The 16,555-nt window shown below is 41.9% G+C and overlaps 1 protein-coding gene across 1 annotated transcript; it reads left to right on the forward strand.

Moving 5' to 3' along the window:
• Nucleotides 1–4,682: 4,682 nt before the first annotated feature.
• Nucleotides 4,683–13,697, forward strand: emc4 (ER membrane protein complex subunit 4). Its single transcript, XM_083770494.1, has 6 exons — nt 4,683–4,827; nt 6,950–7,434; nt 10,234–10,348; nt 10,707–10,860; nt 11,458–11,618; nt 12,729–13,697. Exons 2-6 carry the CDS (start codon nt 7,322–7,324, stop codon nt 12,762–12,764), a joined length of 579 nt encoding a protein of 192 aa, XP_083626620.1. The 5' UTR covers nt 4,683–4,827; nt 6,950–7,321; the 3' UTR covers nt 12,765–13,697.
• Nucleotides 13,698–16,555: the final 2,858 nt, after the last annotated feature.

Raw genomic sequence — 16,555 nt, forward strand, 5'->3', positions numbered from 1 at the left:
CTCAGTAAACATAGCGGTGTCCAACATGCACATATCATAACAACTCAGTAAACATAGCGCTATCCAACATGCACATATCATAACAACTCAGTAAACATAGCGGTATCCAACATGCACATATCATAACAACTCAGTAAACATAGCGCTATCCATGCACATATCATAACAACTCAGTAAACATAGCGGTATCCAATATGCACATATCATAACAACTCAGTAAACATAGCGGTATCCAACATGCACATATCATAACAACTCAGTAAACATAGCGGTATCCAATATGCACATATAACAACTCAGTAAACATAGCGGTATCCAACATGCACATATCATAACAACTCAGTAAACATAGCGCTATCCAACATGCACATATCATAACAACTCAGTAAACATAGCGCTATCCAACATGCACATATCATCAACTTAAAGGACAACTCAGTAAACATAGCGGTATCCAACATGCACATATCATAACAACTCAGTAAACATAGCGCTATCCAATATGCACATATCATAACAACTCAGTAAACATAGCGCTATCCAATATGCACATATCATAACAACTCAGTAAACATAGCGCTATCCAACATGCACAAATCATCAACTTAAAGGACAGCTTTACTTTTGTTCTACCAAGGTTCATGTTTTAGGTTGTTTAAGTTGTTAAAGTTAAAGATGAGTGTTATTATATATTTTTTCATTTGCTGCTTTCTGTCATTTTAGAGATTGTAGTATTTTGTTTTTACAGGGGGGCGGGGGCATTCGAACATGGGGCTAAATATGTACTTGTTTTTATTTTACGGCGGTTTCCTTGTTATTATTTACTATAGTCCTACTAGACCCCAGGAAATTACATCTGGCCACAAAAGATCACAGGATCTACTGAATGTGAAGAAGGAGGTGACAAACTGACATAACACACAATATGGTAGCCCCCCTAGTCCCCCTCCTTCACATTCAGTAGATCCTGTGATCTTTTGTGGCCAGATGTAATTTCCTGGGGTCTAGTAGGACTATAGTAAATATTAATAATAAAGAAATCGCTGTAACATTTTGTAAAAAAAAAAAAAGAAATAACATTTTGCCCCATGTTCAAAAATTGCCAACAACCTAAAACATGAACCTTGGTTGAAAAAACAAACAAACAAAGTTGTCCTTTAAATCCTCTATTGTTAGTTTAACCCACCAGAGTTGCAGCTGTAATTGGACAGCCATTTGTTTTTGTTCTACAAATCTCTTCAAAGTGGATCAAAGCGATGTTTCTGTCGCCAGCCTAGAATAGAAAAATGTGGTGAAATATGCACATTTCCACATTGGCTTTAATACATCAGTGGTTTTCAACCCTTTTCACGTCAAGGTCCATTATTTAGTCGGCATCTGAGCCACAGACCACCGTTTGATGACATTTAGCCTCTCAGACCCATCTGAGCCACGGAACCACCGTTTGATGACATTTAGCCTCTCAGACCCATCTGAGCCACAGACCACCGTTTGATGACATTTAGCCTCTCAGACCCATCTGAGCCACGGACCACCGTTTGATGACATTTAGCCTCTCAGACCCAAAACTAAAGAATATTTTGTTGTCGTTGGATGAGATTTTGTCCACTATTCCATGCTGTATTGATGTTGGTACCATTAGGAGAGATAACATGATGTTGGTACCATTAAGAGAGATAACATGATGTTGGTACCATTAGGAGAGATAACATGATGTTGGTACCATTAGGAGAGATAACATGATGTTGGTACCATTAGGAGAGATAACATGATGTTGGTACCATTAGGAGAGATAACATGATGTTGGTACCATTAGGAGAGATAACATGATGTTGGTACCATTAGGAGAGATAACATGATGTTGGTACCATTAGGAGAGATAACATGATGTTGGTACCATTAGGAGAGATAACATGATGTTGGTACCATTAGGAGAGATAACATGATGTTGGTACCATTAGGAGAGATAACATGATGTTGGTACCATTAGGAGAGATAACATGATGTTGGTACCATTAGGAGAGATAACATGATGTTGGTACCATTAGGAGAGATAACATGATGTTGGTACCATTAGGAGAGATAACATGATGTTGGTACCATTAGGAGAGATAACATGATGTTGGTACCATTAGGAGAGATAACATGATGTTGGTACCATTAGGAGAGATAACATGATGTTGGTACCATTAGGAGAGATAACATGATGTTGGTACCATTAGGAGAGATAACATGATGTTGGTACCATTAGGAGAGATAACATGATGTTGGTACCATTAGGAGAGATAACATGATGTTGGTACCATTAGGAGAGATAACATGATGTTGGTACCATTAGGAGAGATAACATGATGTTGGTACCATTAGGAGAGATAACATGATGTTGGTACCATTAGGAGAGATAACATGATGTTGGTACCATTAGGAGAGATAACATGATGTTGGTACCATTAGGAGAGATAACATGATGTTGGTACCATTAGGAGAGATAACATGATGTTGGTACCATTAGGAGAGATAACATGATGTTGGTACCATTAGGAGAGATAACATGATGTTGGTACCATTAGGAGAGATAACATGATGTTGGTACCATTAGGAGAGATAACATGATGTTGGTACCATTAGGAGAGATAACATGATGTTGGTACCATTAGGAGAGATAACAGGCAAACGTTGATCAAAATAACAATTTGTCTACATTCTCCTAATTGTGTAGACCTCTTGTAAATTAAGTAATGGAGATGTTTAACAATAATGTAAAGATCTAATTTATAAGGTTCCATTTGGTTACCAACTCTCCATCATTTAGCTGCCTGGGACCCCCTCGAGGACCACTGGTGGTCCCCAGACCTTAATGACTGTGTCTATAGTGTATCAATAGTGTTTACAGATCGCCTTTATGACTGCATTATCCACTCTACTATATGTGTGCCTTAATCACCTTTCTTTACACTTATATTTGCACTTTCATTTTTACAGACAGTATGCCGTTTGTATACAGTATGCAGTTTGTGTTGAACAAATTAATAATTGTAAAGATTTCTATGCATTATATTATATCAGCCCATGGTGTTAATATATACATATTATATATAATGTTTAACTTGTATGCTTTTGATAGAATGTTATAATAAAATGATACCACTAGAGGGTGTCCGTGTGCTTCCATTTCAGTCATGTTGCCATTAACAAGGGTTGCCATGTCATCTTATTATAAGTGACTTTAGGCTTTTGTGTGTGTGTGTGTGTGTGTGGGGGGGGGGGGGGGGGGGTAGGCCTGTTTCTAAAGTGTACTTTGCTTATAAGGCCCCTTGATTGATTGATTGATTGATTGTAGTATTTATTAACAGTTTGCTGAATGGGTTCATTTCACATGAAATCACAACTCGATACAGAGACTGTTACTGTAGACGACACTGATACAGCATTACACTGGTTTACTACAGGGTCCACCATGTTCAATTCATCACAACATTTAGAGACGAACAAATATACACTTCTATATACAAAAATAACAGGAAATCATGTAAGGAGGTAAAAATGGAAAATAAACACAGATTAGAGATTTAGTTTTTACGGGTGCCAGGTTAAAATTGCAGCCGTCTAGCGGTTTTGAAGGAGTCTAGGGATTTGCAGGTCTTAATGGCTGTTGGTAGTTCCACATTTTGTCCACATTTCCACTGGCAGCCAAATCCATCCTGAATCAGATCTGTGTCACTTCCAGATTGGAATGTGATTGGTTTAAATCAGTCTATAAATACATGCAGGTCACATATAATTCAATTTTAATTCTTTATTGGCACGTTTACATTGCCAAAGCAAGTGTCAAAATACAATAAAAAAAAACACATAGGCCTACAAGTCACATCATGGAATTAGATTTTGTCCAATGTGACTTGAGTCACATTCAGAGGTGGTTTCAAATCTGATTTCAGGAGATTAACATTGATTTTACAATATAAACTGGGGGTCCTTGAAATTAAAATGGTTGAGAATCACTGCTGGGGCTGTAAAACTCTTCTCTTATGGGGGTCCCTGGCACCATATATTTTCTAATGGGGGTCGGGAAGGGCTAATAATACGTGTACATTTGGGGGTCCTTGATCCTTGGCCGGATTTACCCTCCCAAGGGCCTCCGGGCTAGACAACATTTCAGGGCCCCCCTGGGCTGCGTGGAAAAAATTGGGGTATTTTGTTTTAATTTCGCTGTAATTTTGGCGTACCCAGCCCCCCCCCCCCCCCCCCCCCCCCCCCCCAAAAAAGAGAGAGAGGCAGCCACTGCGCTTTACAGCTAAATATTCTCCCCTCACTGTATATGTTTCTTTTCCCTTGCTTCCTTTATGATGAATTCCTGTTCTGTTCTTTGGCTATATAGAAGTGTCTATTTGTATGTCTCTAAATGTTTTGATGAATTGAACAAAGTGGACCCTGTTGTAAACAAGTGTAATGCTTAATTGGGTCGTCTACTCACAGTTAACAGTCTTTTGTATTGAGTTTGTGCTTGAAATGTAGTACTGTAATTCTGCAAACTGTTAATACATATTTCAATCAATCAATCAATCAATCAATCAAAAAACATTAACAATTTTGAGAAACACCGTCCTGAGAACTGGTTGCTTATTATTTCTCTCACACCTGGCAACCAGCTAACTTCCGTCATCATTGAGGGCCGGAAAGGGGGAAACCACAGAGAGAAACGTCGCGTCTGATCGGAAAAATAATAATAATAATTAATGTCCTTCTACTGGTTTGTAATCTAACGTTTAGTTCCTCTCCGTTCACAACAACAACAGACGGAGCTCGGTGGCAGAACGTGTGTTTAAGGTGAGCAGAACGTAGCCTAAACATAGCCTCAGATTTAGATGTATTAAATGTATTATCTATGGTGATTTATAGGATTCATTCTATGGTCTATGCCCCACCATGGTGGGGCACAATGAGGGACGGGACTTAGCCCTGGTCCAGTGCTTACAGCGAGCCTCTCTCTGAAAGCACTGGACCAGGGCTAGACGGGACTGAGGGACGGGTCGGGGCTACATGGTGCTGAGCCAAGAAATAATAATATATAGCATGAATGTAATGTATATTATAGCACCTTTCATCATGAACCCAAGGACGCTTTACAAGATGTACCAACAACAATCAACAACTATATCTATATGCCATAAGCCTGTCTTTTCAAGGCAGCCCTAAAAGAGTCCAGTGTTGTCGAATCTCTAGTTGCAAAACCCTCCATTCATCCAAATTGCTTTTGCGATCTGCTTGTACTAAACGACGTTAAACTCACCATTTTATGATACAATTTACAATTTAGGCATTTAGCAGACGCTCTTAATCCAGAGCGATTTACATTAAGCAAGAACAAAAAAGCATGGGAATACATCACAAAAAAGCATTTATCATGAAACATGCATAAGCTAAGAAATAACAGTGGAATATCTATATAATGAAACTATACATATAAAACTATACATATATACTATACTATGCTATACATATGTACTATGGCGTGCTATGACTATATACAATGCAATTATAGTGCCGTCTACATAACATGCTATAAGTCTGTATCAAATGCTATCTAAGTGTACAGAAATGCTATCTAAGGGGGTAGTAGGGTAAGTGCTATGGGCCATGATGGAGTCATGATGAATCTGCAGAGCTTTTGTTTCATAACAATCCACCGTAGAGATGTTGTTATGAGATACTTTCTGTCAAGACATCCTCTGCAGGTGATTCTTTTTCTAAGTGCTGGAGTTTGGAAGCGCTCGTCGAAGTCACTGAACGGCCCTGCGTACCACCTGTTTGGAATTTGCACATAATGCAGGAGGCAGCAGCGCGACCCGTTAACAAAAACGAGTGTTTCCAAACTCCAGCACTTACAAAAATAATCACCTGCACAGAATGTCTTGACAGAAAGTATCTCATAACATCTCTACAGTGGATTTTTATGAAAAACAAGCTCGGCAGATTGAAAGAGGATAATTCAAGCTTGGACTAAAGCTGCAATGTTGGTGAGTTTAACGTCGTTTAAGACAAGCAGATCGCAAACCAAAAAGGATGAGTGGGGAGTCAATGGAGGGTATTGCAACTCTAGATTCATCCCATTATAAAAAAATCTAGCGTTGCAAATTGCGGCTGCTCTGTGACGTAGACCATACCAGGACTACATATCCCAGACACAGCTCTGTGACGTAGACCATACCAGGACTACATATCCCAGACACAGCTCTGAGACATAGACTGCTCCTAGCCTGTAGAAACATCCCCCTCCTCCTCCGTACCAACTAGGGTATCTATCTGGCCTTACAGCCCAAATACTCACGTTGCCATAATCTATTCTAGCGCTGGTTTTCAACCAGTGGTCTTACTTTACCTCTTGAGATTGTAAAATGTTGTTTAATTTTACACCCTCAAAAGAGGTGGCATTATTGTTAAAAATCTGTTACTTAATTCACAAGAAGTTACACAATTAGAGAATGTAGATGAATTGTTATTTAGATCAATGTCTGCATTACAACAGTACTTCAGTTTGGGATTGTGCAACAAACAACAAAATGTCCTTTAGCGTTGGGTCTGAGAGGACAAATCTCAAATGGTGGTCCGTGTGGCTCAAATGGGTCTGAGAGGCTAAATGTCATCAAATGGTGGTCCGTGGCTCAAATGGGTCTGAGAGGCTAAATGTCATCAAATGGTGGTCCGTGGCTCAGATGGGTCTGAGAGGCTAAATGTCATCAAATGGTGGTCCGTGGCTCAAATGGGTCTGAGAGGCTAAATGTCATCAGATGGTGGTTCCGTGGCTCAAATGGGTCTGAGAGGCTAAATGTCATCAAATGGTGGTCCATGGCTCGGATGCAGAATAAATAATGGGCCGTGATAATATGAAAAGGGTTGAATAATATTTTTGTATGCTTAGTTACTAATCAAGTCATTTTCCTGCTTGCAGAAGCTGTGAGTGAGACCAGAATACGTCCAGTCAGAGCACCCTGACCATCAGAGCACCCTGACCATCAGAGCACCCTGACCACCAGAGCACCCTGACCACCAGAGCACCCTGACCACCAGAGCACCCTGACCACCAGAGCACCCTGACCACCAGAGCACCCTGACCACCAGAGCACCCTGACCACCAGAGCACCCTGACCACCAGAGCACCCTGACCACCAGAGCACCCTGACCACCAGAGCACCCTGACCACCAGAGCACCCTGACCACCAGAGCACCCTGACCACCAGAGCACCCTGACCATCAGAGCACCCTGACCACCAGAGCACCCTGACCACCAGAGCACCCTGACCACCAGAGCACCCTGACCATCATGGCGTCTCCAGGGGGTCAAGGAGGGGGCGGAGGCACGGTGTCCACCAGAGGAGGGGCCGGGGGGGCCCGGAGGATGAAGTGGGCCCTGGAGCTGAGTCTGGGCAACAGCAGGTAAACACACCAGTTTTCGGGTCCATTCTACAAGCAGCTTGATGCATTGTGAGCTTGTAGATCGGCTATTTTCAGCATGCAACCAAGAGTACAATGACTCATACTGGATCTCTTGTCCACTAGTCCCTTCCTAACATTTTAGTTTAGCTTTTATTTGTTGACGAAAAGGTAAATATATTTAGTCTCAGCTTTAGTCATCATAGCTTAGTTTCAATTTAGTTTGTCAGTGAAAACATTTCTGGGTTACCTCAGTGTACTGTGTGTTGATCAGGATCCACCGGATCACCTCCATATTGTTCTGGGTTACCTCTAGCCCCTCTCGGGACCCTACGTAAAGCTTTTCTGAATTTTTTATGAGTTTTACGTAGGGTCCCTGTTCATGACTATATTTTCGTATGGAAATCCCTGGACACGGATGTAGAAATTCTCTCTAAAATAGGATCTGCGCCAAAAGACGGCGTTATTTTACTTGAGTTATTCTGAATTCGGGAACTTTAAGTAGCTATACATCCCGCTGCGAATATCTCCTGTGGCGCGGAAGCCGCTAAGTATTTTTAATCTTTGTTTGACCGATTTGGTCGCTTTATTTCTTCTTGTTTGTTTACCGTTTATTGTACCGCCTCCCGGTGTGCGGTTGGCTTGTGCGGCTACGTCCCTGCCTCTGATCTGCTCTGTCATAGCTATAGCGCCACTAGCTAGCCAGATAGGCGGTACAATGAGGTGTCAATAAACAAGGAAGGAAGAGATTAATCCAAGCTTCCAAATCGGGCAAACATAGATTAAAAATACTTAACGGCTTCCGCGCCACAGGAGATATTCGCAGCGGCATGTATGGATACTTATACTTCACATATTCAGAAAGCCTCACACTGAATAATATCGTCATAGAGCGCGGGGAGCCACGAAACATGTTGTTTATGTTTTAAAATGGGTGCGTCCCAGGTGGCATGGTAGCAGTGGAACAGGACCCCATGGTCTGGGTCGAACAAAATGTCAGAAACTTCAGTACCATTGGGTTCTGCTTGGAGGGCTAGGTTACCTCAGTGTACTGTGTGTTGATCAGGATCCACTAGATCACCTCCAAACAGGACAAAGATAATCCAAACCACCTCTTCAGTTGTACGTCTCCTCTCTTGGATTCCAACACAGTGGAGTGAGTCAGAGTCTGTGCAGTTCTAGTCGCTTAATGTAGGGAGTGAGTTGTTCTTCAACACTTTAAGAAATTATCAAATAAAATATAAACAGCAGGTGGAGAAGAGAGACAACTGTTCCTGAGAGCTGCTGCTGCTGCCAGCGCACGCACACACACTGAGTCACACCCACACACACACACTGAGTCACACACACACACACACTGAGTCACACACCTGTGGCAACGTCAGTCCTGAGCAGGGAGAGTACAGGTGTCAATCATCGTTAAGGGACACTTAACCAGATCTTATTTTCATGGTCTTTAGGAGACGAGAATCACTTTCCTGGGGGTTTTTTTATGTGTGTAATAAATAAATAAAATGTGTTTTTAGATATTTGAGTGTCTGATGTCATGGACACTGGGCTCAATTACTTCCTGGACTACATCAAGGACTGTCTAAAGAGGACAAGAAGCGAAGACCGTACGGGCGACACCATGTTGCTCACATGGTGCTCCATGGAAGGAAAGAAACATGCACAGTTGCAAGTGTTGGCTGCATAAAGCCCATTGCGCATGTTTCTTTCCTTCCATGGAGCACCATGTGAGCAACATGGCGGTGCCCTTACGGTCTTCACTTCCCGTCCTCTTTATACAGTCCTTGGACTACACATGTTGTCTCAGTAAGACGGCCCCTCCCCCCCTATCCACAAGGTGTGGTGAGTGCAGCAAAGCATTATGGGAATTGTAGTTAATCCAGCAGTGAGACTAGTGTCCATATGACGTCACAGCCACTCTGAAATACTAAAATATCTAAAAACACACATAAATGAAACCCCAGGTTTTTGATGGATTGATTATTGTAAGACAATAACAAATGCAAAACAGTACATGGTACAGTCAAAGCACATTTATCCTAAAGGATAGCACAGAAAAAAGACCTTGCGGTCTTGTTTCCATTCGGGTCCAATGCATTCATTCACACTACAATGTTGACATTAATTGAAGATACCTCAAAAAACATGAAAGTTATTTACAGGTGTAAGTACCAAAACATCTAAATACCAAATAAATCACTCTGAGGGGGGTATAGGGAGGTTGGACAGTCATCTTCTCTCCTTTTGACCCGCTGACATTGATAGGTGATTTTTCAGAGCAGTTTTAAAGGAAGCCAGTGATTTGTTTGTTTTGAGGGAAGGGGGCAGGTGACCGTCAGGGAGATGTTGATGTGTGTGTATGTGTTCCTCGGGGGTCGAGGTGACCTTCAGGGAGATGTTGATGTGTGTGTATGTGTTCCTCGGGGGTCGAGGTGACCTTCAGGGAGATGTTGATGTGTGTGTATGTGTTCCTCAGGGGTCGAGGTGACCTTCAGGGAGATGTTGATGTGTGTGTATGTGTTCCTCGGGGGTCGAGGTGACCGTCAGGGAGATGTTGATGTGTGTGTATGTGTTCCTCAGGGGTCGAGGTGACCTTCAGGGAGGTGTTGATGTGTGTATGTGTTCCTCGGGGGTCGAGGTGACCTTCAGGGAGATGTTGATGTGTGTGTATGTGTTCCTCGGGGGTCGAGGTGACCTTCAGGGAGGTGTTGATGTGTGTGTATGTGTTCCTCGGGGGTCGAGGTGACCGTCAGGGAGATGTTGATGTGTGTGCATGTGTTCCTTGTGGTCCAGGGGTCGGGGTGACCGTCAGGGCGGTCAGGGGGACATGGTGTACCCCATCGGCTACTCTGAGAAACCCGTCCCAGACACCAGCATCCAGGAGACCGACAAGAACCTGGTGGAGAAGGTGAGACTGAGGAACATACGTTTAGAAGAAGTAACAACACAAGTCTTAAGGTTCATTGTACAGGGTTTTGTTTTATTAGGCATTGGCTGGGTTTCCCAAACGCATGTGGTGTAAGACTTGTAGTGCTGCACATGCTCAGATGCCCTCTAGGCCGCACACAGAAGCCTGTGAACGTAGACATGTTGTGCATAGATGTGCCACGCAATAACATTTGGACAGCTGACAGTAGACTCTCTTTACTTTAAAAATAATATATATAAAAAACACAAAGAAATATAAGCATATGACTTGTATCTCCTCTCCTCTCCTCTCCCAGCCTCCATAGAGTAACACTGTGTCTCTCCTCTCCTCTCCACAGAGATGCTGGGACGTAGCCTTAGGGCCTCTGAAACAGATCCCCATGAACCTGTTCATTATGTACATGTCAGGAAACACCATCTCTATCTTCCCCATCATGATGGTCTGTATGATGGCCTGGAGGCCCATCCAAGCCCTGATGTCCATGTCTGCAAGTAAGTACCCCAAAATACCCCCCAAATACCCCCCAAAATACCTCCCAAATACCCTCCAAATACCCCCCCAAATACTCCACAACATGTCCCATCCAGGCCCTCATGTCCATGTCCGAGAGTGACATGGACACTAAATCGGCATAATGGTGAAGTTAGCGCCACCATCAGGAATGGGTATAATACTATAGGATTGCCGTGTTAAAATGAGACCGTGACATAGTGTGTATGTCACGGATTTTTCTATTGGCATTAAAATGACGAATTAAACATATGAATCGTGCAGGTAGATTAAAGGCACAATCCACTGTTAATTAGGGTGGCCATAAGCCAGTTAACCCATTTTGGGCCGGGAACCCCTTTTGGTGTTGGCATCATGTTATGCTTTAGCTTTTGAAAAATAGCAGACCTACAAGCTCATAGCTACGAGCTTGTAGGTCTGCTATATATTTTTTAAATCGAAGAACGACTGACATAGAAACATAGCTTTATTTCAGAAAACTGTCAGGATGTAGAAGGACAGGGGTTTAGAATCTGATCTCGGGTCAGAATGGGATAAGTTGTTAAGTTGAAACTCTGGTTCTGATTGGTCCCCTGCAGCCTTCAAGCTGTTGGAGAGCTCCAGTCAGCAGTGGCTCCAGGGCCTGGTCTACCTGGTGGGGAACCTCCTGGGCTCCGCATTGGCCATCTACAAGTGTCAATCAATGGGACTGCTGCCCACGCACTCGTCCGATTGGCTGGCCTTCATAGAGCCGCCTCAGGTAGGTCTTACAGATCAGACATCACGTTAGAAATAAGTGATTTGAAAGTTCAGGTTCGGCTCAGCAGGTCAGAGTCGTCGGGCAACGTTAAGGTTCCTGGTTCCATCCAACGTTAAGGTTCCTGGTTCCATCCAACGTTAAGGTTCCTTCCTGGTTCCATCCAATGTTAAGGTTCCTTCCTGGTTCCATCCAACGTTAAGGTTCCTTCCTGGTTCCATCCAACGTTAAGGTTCCTTCCTGGTTCCATCCAACGTTAAGGTTCCTGGTTCCATCCAACGTTAAGGTTCCTGGTTCCATCCAACGTTAAGGTTCCTTCCTGGTTCCATCCGGTGTTGTTTTTGGCAGCAAATTTCTATTTTAGTTTTCGTCGTAAGTCTCTTGAAACGTTTTCATTTCGTTTTTAGTCACATTTGGAATGTTTTAGTGTTTAATCTAGTTTTAGTCGACTAAATATCATAAGATTTTGTATTTTGGAAAATGTATTTTGTCGGGCCTTGATGCCGTCGTAATGACTGATTTTACACGTGCTGAAAATAGCAGATCTACAAGCTCACAACGCGACGCATTGAAAAAGCTTGTAGATCTGCTATTTTCAGCATGATGAAACCAAGTGTAAAATGACTCATACTGGATCTCTTGTCCACTAGTCCCTTGACTCCCTTCCTAACATTTTAGTCTAGTTTTTATTTGTCGACGAAATTGACAGTATATTTAGTCTCGGTTTTAGTCATCGCAGCTTAGTTTTCATTTAGTTGCTATTTAGTTTTCGTCAGTGAAAAAAGGTAGTCGACGAACATTTTTCATAAGTTTTAGTCGACGAAAGCAACACTGGTTCAATCCAGGCTCCTCGACGTGCCTTTGAGCAACACTAGGCCACGTTGTGAGTCTACGTGTTGTTGCATCGCAACGTGTTGAGCTTGTAGATCGGCTATTTTCACTGTTATTGATTATAATAACTGATTATTATTATTTTGTGCATAAAGTAATTAAATGTTGTTTGTCATAATGTCATAATCGTGACGTTGGCTAATTACGGTTAAACCTTTTGCATCATCTTTCAATGACGCCTTTTTTTTACCTTTTTTTCCTTTTGTATTCTATCGCCAACAGAGAATCGAGATCATGGGCGGAGGGATGGTTTTGTGAAGAGGATGGACGCACACACACACACACGCCCTTCCTGGTTTCAGACATGGACTGATATTAACTGTATCTAAGTCTTTAACCCACATTTAGACCTCCGTTCTAAAATGAAAAGCCTTCTAAGTTTTTCTTGTTGGTAAATCAACGACTGAGGTCGATTAAAAGAAAAGGTTTCTAAATCCTAACATTTTTCTGAAAAACCCATGTTTCTATGTCAGTGGTGCTCAACCTTTTTCATGTGAAGGACCACCAGAATTATCTCTATTGGGCCACGGACCCCCATCTCAAAATTCCAGGGACCCCCCCTAGAAGCCAATATTTAATATTTGTTTAAATATGTTCGCTCTGAAAGAATATATATATTCAAAGATTTGTGCCACATTTTCACGACTTTAAAACAAATAGCAGACCTACAAGCTCGTAGCGTGCCACTCTGTGGCGTGCTACGAGCTTGTAGATCTGCTGTTTTTCAATAGCTAAAGTAGAACATAATTGTTTAAAACCGCCCAGAATGGGTTAAGTCAAAACTACTGATCTTTAAAAAATAAAACAAATGACCTGTTTTAATTAACTACTGTTGGTATCCCCGTAGAGACCTTGTTGTGAGACTAAATGGTGAATCTAAAATATTTAATTGACTGTTAGAAGTTTATTAACATGATTATTAATTAACAGTACAGCTGGTACAGTCACATAATATAACAGGATAACAGACTTGTTTCCATTCTGGTCCATGTACTCATTCATCATGTACCACATCCTGCCTGTTTACTTTTTACTTCCCCCCCCCCCCCCCCCCCTATGATTTGAAATTAAAATAAGAGCATTTTAGGCTTGCTACACTTAAACGCTATACCTTGAAATGATTTATTTATGTTGATGACTTGCTCTGTAAAAATGTCTCTATTAAATAAATCCGTATTGGTTTAAGTAAAATGTTGCTTTCAGTTCTTTCAAACAATCTGTGCCAGATTCTTTTTGGTTTTTTAAAGAAATCTGTCATCTTGTGTTTTCTTCAAAACACACTTTGTGCTGCTACTAGGGCGGTTAGCGGTTCCAAAACTATTTATTGTTACCTCCTGGCCGAGCTGATTTTTGTTATTTACAATTTGTTTATGTGCAACATATACAGGTATGTGACATATTATTCTAACTTGGCCACCTATATTGGAGACCTATATGTCCTATCTGTCTAGTGTGTGATTTGAAAATGAAATTCATTTTTTGTTTTACTGCCCTTTATATGAAGAATTAAGAATTTAAGACATGTATTATTTTGTAAAATGACAACCATCTGTGCTAACCTTTTCTGGTTAGAGGACTATGAAAAACTGGAATTTTGTTTTAGGAAAGGTATTTTTGCTTTAGCAGACTTTTTATGCAAAGCGTGGGAAAAAAGGCAGAATGTTTTGTTTGTGTAAAAAGAAAAGAAAAGAAAAAACAACAAAACAAACCTGTTTCTTGTACACAATGCAATATTGAAGCAATGATATGGTGTGTCCTGTAAGTCCATGTGGGCTGGGCGCCTTTGGTGCATGACACAAAAATAAAGAATCTATCTATCCTATCCACATAATGAACCTGAACATGGCATATATTGGCATAATATGTTCATATCCTTAAAAATAAAACCATAGCACCACCGTTGGCCTTTTCATGTCACGTGCTTGCAGCGAAGGTGCTGATAACGGATGATTTCGCCGATCCAATACAGAGATAACGGTTGAATGGGGTGCGGTGACCAAGTAGCAGAACATATAACGAGAGAGCGAGAGAGAAATAGAGAGAGAAATGGTAAATGGTGCATTTATATAGCGGCGCTTTACATAGATTGTGCATTACATTAACCCATTCACACACACATTCACACACCGATGGCGATGGAAACCATGCAAGGCACCAACCAGCACATCGGGAGCAATGTGGGGTTCAGTGTCTTGCCCAAGGACTCTTCGACATGTAGACAGGAGGAGGAGACGGGATTCAAACCGCCGACCCATGGATCATTGGACGACCTGCTCTCTACCTCCTGAGACACAGAAATAATTCTAGGTCTTAATTACCTCGACAGATGTGCCTCTTTCTGAAGGGCTTTGGAGGATCGATGACTATACTGTAGCTCAGATGTACAGTAGAGTACAGTACCTGCCCAGAAATAAAACCTATATATCAGTCAAGTGCACTTTGACCTGTAGAAAGTCTAAGGCTAAGTGTATCAACCACCAACTATACTTACTGTACTGAGCATTACAATGGATACATTTACTGTACTGAACACACAGCATTACAATGGATACATTTACTGTACTGAACACACAGCATTACAATGGATACATTTACTGTACTGAACACACAGCATTACAATGGATACCTTTTGTGTTATCCTTTTAGCACCTTTTCTACATTTGCACCACTAGTAGTAATTCAATCAATCAAAAGGAAAGCACACATTTGTAATAATAATAATTGTAACTGCCATTTTTCCAGTTTCCAGTCTCCTTTGCAGTTACTTCACAGGTATGGGAGTGATCCTACGCAGTACACACACAGAACATTGCAACAGATGGATGTCCAGTCTTTGATCCAGTTCGAGTGTTATTTATTTATCATAAGTCAAATGATCATGAACATGAACATACCAGTGATGTTATTAGTAGATGTTACAAGTTAGTCTCTGTTCTGCTGATGCTGTGCTGCTGCTACTGGTAAGAACGGTTTGCTCCCTGGTTCCCTGTGTCTAGTGATCTGAATCACTGCACCTGAGTGCCCCCTAAATACACACCCAGTGCTGCCAAATCTAAAGCCCGCCACCAAGTGTTCAAAAATAATATGCCAACCCAACCAATAATATAGCACCATCATAATGGCTCCTACAATAATAATAAACTTTATTTGCATAGTGCTTTTAGACTAAAGTTCACAAAGTGCTTTACAGAAATGACAGTGACAACAATTATGAAATGATGCAATTCATAAAAGCAACAATCCAAATATATAACATAGAACACATTAAAAGGCCTAAAGCATAGATAAAAGGATAAAAGAGAGGCAGTCAATACACCATGCTGTCAGAGACTGTGACTCACACACACACACGTATATCTTATCTTGGGTACTATGTGCAATTATGTAGATAATTTGTTCGTTTTCTTTGTTTGATCGCTCTTTCCCCTTAATTCTTATTTAACTTATCTAGATGTTTGGTAATTAAGTGGACCAGTGTGTGTGGCAACCTGTTTCAGAGGCAAACTGACCGGGGTCCATTTTATCTTTTTCTTGTTATACTAACAAGATGTCGTAACAATATCTTCTCAGGTGATTTCATAACCACTGAAGTGAGAGCTGTGGTTCTGTAATCCTTTTTGGACATTGGATTTTGGTTAATGGTTTTATGTGTGAGGTTTTTCCAACACAGAGGAATTGTGTGTGGACGAGGGGACAGGGGGGACGAGGGGACAGGGTGGTATCACTTCTATCCCCTGTGGACGAGGGGACAGGGTGGTATCACTTCTGTCCCCTGTGGACGAGGGGACAGGGTGGTATCACTTCTATCCCCTGTGGACGAGGGGACAGGGTGGTATCACTTCTATCCCCTGTGGACGAGGGGACAGGGTGGTCTCACTTCTGTCCCCTGTGGACGAGGGGACAGGGTGGTCTCACTTCTATCCCCTGTGGACGAGGGGACAGGGTGGTCTCACTTCTGTCCCCTGTGGACGAGGGGACAGGGTGGTATCACTTCTATCCCCTGTGGACGAGGGGACAGGGTGGTCTCACTTCTGTCCCCTGTGGACGAG

The sequence above is a fragment of the Protomyctophum parallelum genome, assembly GCF_964188405.1.
Source record: "Protomyctophum parallelum genome assembly, chromosome: 8".
NCBI lineage: Eukaryota > Metazoa > Chordata > Actinopteri > Myctophiformes > Myctophidae > Protomyctophum > Protomyctophum parallelum.